Source organism: Cyanidioschyzon merolae, chromosome 17, assembly GCF_000091205.1.
Source record: "Cyanidioschyzon merolae strain 10D DNA, chromosome 17, complete genome".
In the NCBI taxonomy this organism is placed as follows: domain Eukaryota; phylum Rhodophyta; class Bangiophyceae; order Cyanidiales; family Cyanidiaceae; genus Cyanidioschyzon; species Cyanidioschyzon merolae.
In genome coordinates, this window is record NC_010143.1 from 1,220,270 (window position 1) to 1,229,508 (window position 9,239).

General features: G+C 55.4%; 3 protein-coding genes across 3 annotated transcripts, besides 2 other annotated features; 1 reads left to right on the top strand and 2 right to left on the bottom strand.

The window, feature by feature from the left end:
- Positions 1-445: 445 nt before the first annotated feature.
- On the bottom strand, positions 446-889 carry CYME_CMQ472C (similar to chromatin accessibility complex 1; the record flags this gene model as incomplete). The annotated part of the gene is made up of 1 exon (XM_005538272.1): positions 446-889. The coding sequence occupies one exon, from the start codon at positions 887-889 to the stop codon at positions 446-448; it is 444 nt and encodes a 147-aa protein (XP_005538329.1).
- A 906-nt stretch (positions 890-1,795) lies between these two features.
- On the top strand, positions 1,796-3,736 carry CYME_CMQ473C (transmembrane 9 superfamily protein; the record flags this gene model as incomplete). The annotated part of the gene is made up of 1 exon (XM_005538273.1): positions 1,796-3,736. One exon carries the CDS (start codon positions 1,796-1,798, stop codon positions 3,734-3,736), a length of 1,941 nt encoding a protein of 646 aa, XP_005538330.1.
- A 2,673-nt stretch (positions 3,737-6,409) lies between these two features.
- Positions 6,410-8,107, bottom strand: CYME_CMQ474C (similar to dolichyl-phosphate-mannose:protein mannosyltransferase; the record flags this gene model as incomplete). Its single annotated transcript, XM_005538274.1, has 1 exon — positions 6,410-8,107. One exon carries the CDS (start codon positions 8,105-8,107, stop codon positions 6,410-6,412), a length of 1,698 nt encoding a protein of 565 aa, XP_005538331.1.
- Positions 8,108-8,604: 497 nt separating this feature from the next.
- Positions 8,605-9,239: part of a sequence feature (repetitive element) that runs on past the window's edge.
- Positions 8,656-9,239: part of a sequence feature (repetitive element) that runs on past the window's edge.

Sequence of the window (9,239 nt, forward strand, 5' to 3'; positions counted from 1 at the left end):
AGGGTCACACAAGCCGATTTCGCCCGCGAGTGCCACTTTTCCCAAAAAGACCAGCCAATACGACTAGGACCAGGGGGCAAGCAGAAGAAACCATCTCCAGCACAAACAACGAGCGCTTTTGTCATCATTCCCAGCAGTGCATACTTTTCGCACGTCACGCAGAAGATTCCTCGCTACTGGAGAAAAAAACGTATCATGGGGTGCCCGTTCGCAAATTAGTACACCGCTTGCTGTACCCCAGATGTGCTCGTGCCCATCGGCTTGCAAAAAAATATGCGCATAAGCAAACAAATGCGTACAACCTGAAAGTCCTGTCCTGGACACAAAAACCAACAAACACAGAGGTCAACAGGCGCGGCACCATTGCCACGCGAGAATAGTCCCACGAGCAACTGCGCTGCGGTGGTTCTTGCACCAAGTCCGAGCTGAGTCGGTCTTGCGAGCATTACTCAGCTGCAGCTTGCTTTCCATCTTCCTGCACAGCGGCCGAGACAGGAGTGCTGCTAGCGTCGGCGAGCGACCTGTTTGGTGCTGCGGAAATACTTCCGAAACGTGTTCGAGGCGGGATCAACTCTGCAAGAAAGTGCAGTGCCTCGATCTCCTGCACGGTTTTGCTGAAGTCATTATAGTTCAGCCTCTTCACACGACCGCGGGTTCTAGATGTAGCTTCGCGATAAGTCTCCTCCAGGAAGTACTCGAGAAAGAGTTCTGTAGCACGGGCGATTGCCGTGACGGCGTCTTCACGCACGGTAGACACCTCGCTGTCGTACTTGATGATTTTTCGCACACGGGAAAGCGGCAAGATCAACGACTCGGAAGCATCATGTTCTACCAGCTTATCCACGTCATTCTCGTCAGTGACGGGTGTCGGCGGGCGCTCCTGATCCATAGTGCCCTCCACAACCCAGGAGCATGGGTGGAGCAAAATTAAGCGACACTGCGAAGCAGCTCTGGCGCCATCGCAGACGCACTGTCAGGCTCGGCGAAGCGATCGTGGGCCAATGTGGGCGGGATCACGGCATGCATTTGCAACAGTAAGCACGGAGCGGCACAAGTGTCCCGAACGCACCGTCTGAAGTAAGAGACAACCGTCATATGCACTCGCACGGACATATACAAGCAAGTCTGGCACTTGCATCGTACACGGGCTCCCTGCGTGCGATTTGCGCAATAGCCTCAGCTATGGTAAAACCCCTATGATGCTCGAGCGTGGCTTCCCGGGCGACCTACTGTCATGCACCTCTGTCGATGCGCTGTGCGCGACCGCACGAGACGATGTTATGAGCGTGCCCGAAGAGCATGGAGTGTACCGAGCACCCGCGCGTCATCGAGACTTACTCCGTGGGCCCGTCACAGTCTCTCAAGAAATGCACCGAAGAACACCAATACTATTTTGAATGATGTGTCACAGGGATCGCTGCAAGACGGCAGGCACGGACACGTCGTTGCACGCATGCAGGCACGCATGCATGCATTCCGAAAACGTGTCCGCGATTTGGCGCTTCTTCGCGCATCGTTCTTCGCAGGGATGATCCTTATTGCAGCTCGTTTAGGCACACACACAAAAGCTAGAACGAAGCAAAGGGCTTCAGTTGTGCATTGCTGTGCATTGAAGCTGTTATTCGCTAGAGAACGTCGAACTGCCGGGCCGCCTGTATCCACAGTGCCGCGAAAGCGCGCAGCGCCTGCCGCGTCGTGCGCTGCTGGTCCCGAAATCCGCCGGAGTGGGTCGCTGCGAGGACCGCCCAGCGTCCGTTGGCGGTCTAGCGAACGTAGACGAGCCCACGGAGCAGACATGTTCGACGTAACCTGGAAGCGGCTGCTATGGATCACTGTATACTTGGTGATCATCCTAGTGCAGACAAGCAATGCGGTGGGGTTCTACATTCCGGGGGTTGCCCCCGTGGATTATCCGCAGGGTGCTGCGCTCACCATTAAGACGACGAAACTTGTTTCCAGCAAGTCAGTGCTGCCGTACAACTACTATTCACTGCCGTTCTGTCGTCCAAAGAAACTTAAGAAGTATCCTGAAAACCTTGGGGAATTGTTATCTGGAGCCCGCATCTACTCAACGCCGTTTGAGGTGCGCATGCTCGAGGACAAGACCTGCGCCGTGCTTTGCAGGCGGCGTTTGCGCGAGCGTGACGCAAATATTCTCGCACAACGCATCCGTCAGGAGTACCGCGTCTTGCTTCAGCTGGATAACTTGCCCGTAGGAGAACCTATCTACGGTGAGGGGCAGAAAATCGGGATCGAGCGTGGCTACCCCCTCGGGGTCGCAGACGCAGCGGGTACGTACCTTAACAACCACCTTTCGTTCAAGATCTATTACCATAGGCCAAGCGGAGGTCTGAAAATTCCGACGAAAGGCTATCGCATTGTCGGATTTGAGGTTGCAGCGCTGTCTATTCAACATAGCGAGGCTGCGAACTCTGACTCGCGGAAACCGAACACAACGCTGCTATCGACGTGCTCAACCGCCACGGGACCCGACGTGAACGCGCCTCGGCAAGTGGTAGAGCCGGGCGCAGATGTCTTCTACACGTACGATGTGGAGTTTAGTGAGAGCGCCGTGGCTTGGGGCTCTCGCTGGGATATTTATCTGCAACAGCCACCTACCGCCTCGTCGATACACTGGTTCAGCATCTTGAATTCGTCGCTAATTGTGGTTTTTCTTGCTGCCACAGTGTTCATGATCCTTCTGAGGACCTTGCGCCAAGATCTTTTGCGATACAATAGCGCGGCCGATGGCGAGGAAGCGGACGAGGAGGAGTACGGCTGGAAGCTCGTTCACGGGGATGTATTTCGGGCTCCGCGGAATCTGAACATTTTCGCCGTCCTTGTGGGCAGCGGCGCTCAGCTTCTTGGAATGCTTGTTGTCGTACTCGTTATTGCGATGGCCGGCTTTTTGTCACCGGCAAACCGGGGCGGTCTCGTAACCGCGATGGTCATGCTTTGGCTGGTTATGGCATTTCCGGGCGGCTACGTTGCTGCCCGCATCTACAAATCCTATCGTGGCACCATGCCGAAACGGGTGACGCTCTCAACGGCGATCCTCTTTCCGGGTATATGTTTCGCAACGTTTTTTGGCCTGAACCTGCTTCTGTGGATGCTGCAGTCTTCAGCGGCGGTCCCGTTCGTAACGCTTCTGTACATGTTTGTCCTTTGGTTTGGGATATCTATACCGATGGCGTTTTTGGGTTCGTATTTGGGGTACAGGAAGCCAGCGATTGATTTCCCCTGTCGGACGAATTTGATTCCACGGCAGATCCCACAGTTACCGCTCTACGCACGCACCTGGGTGGGAATGTTGGTAGGCGGTTTGCTCCCGTTCGGTAGCCTTTTCCTCTCGCTGTTCTTCATTCTGAATTCAGTACTCTTCCAGCGCTACTACTACTTTTTCGGTTTTCTGACAGCATCGTTTTTCATTTTGCTGTTGACGACAGCTCTGAACAGCATGATTTTTGTATACATTCGACTTTCGTCAGAAGACTGGCGTTGGCCGTGGTACTCTTTCATGGTATCTTCTAGCACTGGAGGCTACGTTTTTCTCTATTCTGTGTTATATTTGTGGAAAAAACACGAAATTGACGGCGAAACAGCAATTTCTTGCTTGCTCTTTGTTGTCTATGCGGCCATCGCCTCATCCTTTATCGGTGTGGCGCTCGGTGCCGTTGGCTTCCTCGCAGCGCTCGGGTTTGTGCGACGAATATACTTGTCTGTGAAGCTTGACTAGTGTCGGAAATCGTACCTGTAGAGGACGCTGTTGGTTCTCGTGCCTGTTGTGGCTTATCGAACAGCCCGCGGATCATGGCCCACGAAGAATAGAGGAGAGCGGCATTCCCGACAGAGGATGCTTTACTGATCGGTACAGTTCCGATTACCAGGTTGAAAATTGTCGTCGATCGGTCTCAGTTCACTATGCATGATTCAGTCGCATATGTTCTTAACATAGCTCGTTCTTGGTTGCGTGAATAGGCTCCATTTGGTCTTGTTTGGAGATCCGTACCGAATTCTGCGCAGGCATAGACCTGTCCTGTAGTCGTCGATATTTTGGTGGGCAGTGACCATAGCCTAGCCTCGCATCCAATGCTCTATTAGATTACGCGCTCGTCTTCTCCTGAGAAAGTGTCTTGCGGGTGGCCTTGCCCGAAGTTTTTGCACAAGCCTGCCGTGGTAATATGTGCGCAGCTTTGTCTGCATATGAGCGCGGCCTCTAAGAGAATCAGGACGTTTGTCGGTTGCCTCTGCTTGTCGTGGTAAATCGAATGCCCCGTCAAAGGACACTTTTTGTATTTTCGTCTGAGTTTCATGCAATGAGCGTGGCGGCCCATGATTATTCCGTTGGATGCGAATTCGGCATGTGTCGTGCTGTTCATTCTAATGGAGAGATCGTGGAAGGCATGGTGTCATTCGAGCATATGACACCTTTATAGAGCCGGCCCAACTGCGAGTGCACGCCATGATCCGTCCAAAGAAGAGGTTGACGAGGCCTATTCATTTGCGCCATAGCGTGCGCAGAAAAAGTCTCTGTTTCTCGACGACGCGTTGAGACTTTAAATTACCTGTGACCTTGGAGGCTTTTAGACAGAAGCTGATCGTTTTGTGCGGAATTGCGGACCTGCTTCCGAATGCAGATCACGATCGACTTATGAGTGACTCTTTGGTCTGTGGAAGTGACCCAAAAGTTCGAAGAGTTCGAGTGAGGATGTGACGCTTCTTTTGGATACCTTTTGCTACGGACCTCATCGCGTATGAGCTGAACCTGGCAAGGTAGACAGACAAAGCCTGCATCAGGACTGCTATGCGAACCTCGACGGTGCTGAAAGAATCCTGGCGTCCAAATGAAGATATTCGTGCAAACAAAGAGCTGTGCACGCATGTCATGCTTTCAATCCCGAAACCCAGTAGTCGTCTTGAACACATCAACGAATCTGAATTTTACTCGGCGCATACTTTGCACTTGGGAGCGGTCAGGCACTTGCTCTACCCAGAATAAGTGTGCGCAACGCCAAGGGGATATGGCTGCTGCAGAGCATGTCGAACATTCTTTGCTTGTTGGTAAACAAAACATAAGGCGTTCTGCGGACGTCGCCGCCATGGTTGGGACAGATTATGTTCAACTGCGTACAGAATAACCAGCGTCTCGATCATCAGAAACCCAAAGCCTATTCGAGATGCCTATGCATCAAAGCGGCACAGTAAGCCTCGCTGCTGGTTAGGCGTGATGATGATGTATCCGGTAAGGTTCAAGACGGTGCATTTGATATTGTTTCCTGGACAAGATTGTCCATGAATACGTTGGCCAGATATCGATTCAATAGATGCAGGGATGCGAAGAGGAAGCGTTCTGCCTCTGAACGCTAACCCCGCTAGTGCATCTGGCGTCGCAGCGGGCGTGTGCAGTTTGTGCGGAAACCGAAGCGTGGTAAGATCTATCCTCCATGTTTGGAAAGGGGAATGCTGCTGTGAAGCGGCAAACAAAAAAAGATTGTGGAAACACTGACGACTCTTCTTTGGATATCAAGAGCTTCTGGGCACTTTGTGCACACGAGGTTTGATGCATACATCTCTCTGTGGAAAACAGGAGCGGAATATGTGCTCCCGAGCATACTCCGAGCGCATCAGCTGCTATAGCATGGCTAGAAGCGATTGCTCATCCGAATGCGGAGGAGCGCGCGCGATGCATCTTGCGGATGGTGCTGTATCCGAGACACCAATGCACGGACACCGCCCCTTTATGACGAAAAACGCGTTCGGTGGCGTTGCGCACCAGTCGTGGCGCACTGAGCCCTGCTGATGAGCACACAGTAGCGTCCATTCTCAGCGAGCGACTCTAGCGTCACGCTTGCACCCCGCTGTGGCCCCCCATACGGGCGACAGCTGCCAGTCAGTAAAGTCCACGCATCCAGTCGCCGCGAGATTCGAGTTCACAAACTAATCTATGACGCAAGCCTCTTCACCTCAGTCGAGACTGTGCGCTCTATTGCATGCGCTGAGCACGCTCCCAGTGCCGACGTGCTCGACAGTGCGCCACTTTGCTGCCTACAAGTCCTAGGGGATGCGATTTCCAGGCCTGCATCTAGTGCATGTCTTTGGAAGAACAACACGTATGCGTTTCCAGCGGTTACACGCACAACCAGGCGTCACAAACAAGGATCGTTCAAGGCACGCATGTCACAAATACACTTGGAGCATGCACACATGCGCATCCCCAGCGGATTCGATCACATGGAGGCGTCAAGGGTATCGATGCACGCATCGGGGTGCGTGCCCGTGACACGCATGGGCGCGCGCGATGCGTGCGCCTCGGTTAATTTCCCGCTGGCAACGCCGCTGCGCACTCGAGGCGCTCCTTTGAGGGCACGCTGCTGAGCTGTGTCGCCTGCATATTCCCATAACGTCGTTTTCAGTGCCATCCCTTGTTGTCGCCAACGCTGGAAGTGTACTTGATCCAGCGCATGGCCTCATGGTCGTCGGCGGTGAGCGCGATGTGTCCATAGACCCAGGCGCGGAAGTACCAGAAGCACCAGAAGACAACGATCCAGACGATACCGGCGAGCGGCAGCTGCAGCACCGACGGTAGCGCCGGCAGATCGAGGACCGCGTGCGCAAAAAGCAGCTCCGCGAACAACAGCGATGGCAGGTAGTGGTAGATAAACGTACTTCGCTGGATCGGCATGTACGGGAGAATGCCGAGCGCATAGCCAAGCAGAAGGAATGTTGCCAGCCGCAGGTAGCGCTCCCATGCGTCCGTGCTCGTTCCACGCTTTTTCCGCTGGCGAATCAGGCGCAGCAAGAACGGCATTGCCGCCACTGTACCAAGCACCGCTGCCAAGCACATCCAGAATAGCAGCGGATTCCCGATCAGATAGATCTGCATGGCGTGATGCGGGCGCAGCGGTCGCCCGTCAGCATCCAACGTACCCTCCTGCCAGCGATCCCAGTAGAGGAGGCCACGGCCTACGTAGGGCCATGTGTGCCAGCGCGCTTGCCACTGGTGCTCATCGAGGATGCGCGCGTTCGCCAGCAGCATCTCCTTGTTGAGCTGCCAGACGAGCTTGAGGAAAGGCGGCTTTCGGGCCTGCGGGTCGTAGCCGTCGCGACCAATGAGGGTCCGCTGGAACTCGGCGCTCATAAAGTCACCGCCTGGTCCATTATAGATCAGAATCTGAAAGTGCGGGTACCAGAGCGCCACGTACAAGAGCAGGGCTGTTGCGGCGACGATCGCGCAGGTGCTCCACTCGAGCGGTTCGGCGGCGAGCGCAGCGCCGGCAACCGACTCGAGGCCGAAGAGGCCGGGCACCACGAGCGTGGTCCACTTCACTGAGAGCGCTGCACCGCTCGCGAGGCCGGCGCGCACTGCAGCCCAGCGTCGAGCGCGGCTCGCTAGAGGCGTGCGCCACAGCCGCACGAACGCATCGATGCATAGCGCGGAGTAGAAGATGAGCTGCGAGTCCGTGAGGATATGGCGCGCCTCGATCAGGTTCAGCATGTCGAAGAGCAGAAACACGCCCACACTAGTGGCTGCGATCCGCGACATACCCATCCCGCGGGCGATGCGGAAGCCTAGCGGAGGCAGGAGCGCCCCGAAGACGCCAGCGCACGCGCGCATCGCATAGTACCGGCTGTCTGGTGGGTAGACCTTGTCGACGTACCAGTCGCGATTCGGGACGTCACCAGCGAGTTTCGCGACTGCAGCCAGCGTGAGCTTCGCCAGAGGCGGGTGGATATCAAAGAAGTAGGTGCGATTGAGGTAGTGGTGTGCGAACGACGCAAAGTGAACCTCATCGAAGACGCATTCGGGTGGCCAGCGGATCCGGTAGAGGCGCGTCCACAGTCCAAGCAGCACGAGCGCACCCGTGAGCCAGGCGTCCGGGTTCGCGCGTACGTGCGCAGTCGAGCGCAGCACTAGTCGTTCGAGTGGTGATGCCTGTTGTTTCCGCGGGTGAGCGCCCTGGTGCTCATGCTGTGGTGTGTCCACTTTGGTGCGGCCCTGATGCATGACGTCCAAGTCTGCCGCCTGCACACGCTCAGCTGACGGCGACGAGGCGGGTAGCGAAGCGGCGGTGGCGTCCGCGGCTCTTCGCTTGACAGCAGGCGCCATTTTAGGTCCGTGGGAGTACGGCCGGCGCAGGAATCACCAAAGTGTCCCGCCTCGGGGGTCACCAGGGGCAGCGGTTAGGCGTGTGCAGTCGTCTGCGGACAGGCCGCTGTCAAAGGCAGGCGCTCGACGCTGCCGCTGCTGCTTCGCGTGTGATTGAAGAACGTAAACTACTCGCCGACTAGCTAGCTCTTTGAACGTTTGACGTGCTTGACAGTGCGTACGCTCCGACGGCGATACTGCGCGTGCAGGCACAGGAGGTAATAGCTGCCTGGGCCTGAGTGCACTTTGAGTGCCGGGATCACGGACGAAGATGACCTGCTCGTTCTCGGCGGGTACGCACCGGCTCGTACACCAGCAACTGCAGCGTTTCCCAAAATCCGGTCGTGTGCCTGGGCGTCGCTCCTGTTGCAACTGGTGCAGTGCTTTGGAAGCGCTCGGCTACTGTTCGGCTACTGTTCGGCTACTGTTCGGCTACTGTTCGGCTACTGTTCGGCTACTGTTCGGAAACGTCTGGTGCTCACCGACGACGAGTCCGAGCTTCCAGGCCACCACCGCCTTTTACACTCGAACGGCGCCAGCGGTGTACAGTACTGGCGAGAAGCCCGCCCTACCAAGAAGTCTCCAATTGCTATGCAGACGCCCCCCGTCTTTTTGGACCGGCCACCTACTCCTGCTTCCAATCTTGTCTCATATAAATCGAGTTTGAGAGGTTGTCCATCAAAGTTCTCTCATGTCGACTCTGGAGGTACTTTCTCCAGCACCGCACTTCTTCTGAAATTGATGGCGGCATCAAAGGCACGATTTACATACCCCATCCGTTTCTTGCCCTCATTCGTTGTACTTGCTATTGCAAGTAGTCCAGGAACTTTCGCCCTTCTTTCCATTAGCAGTTCCGTCAGCGGTCCGTACTTTGCTAATTCCTCAGGGCTGCGCTGACACTTTTCCATCTCCACTCTCTGAAGTATACAGCCCAGCGCATGGTGTGTACACAATGTTCGGAACCCGTCTACAGGGATTGTAAGAAAACGCCGTGCACACACATTGTATGTCCTCGTCGACGAAGCTGGCGTAGTCCGCTTTTTGGAGCCCAGCTCCATGCCCCATAGGCTACTATGAGCCACTGACTCTCATT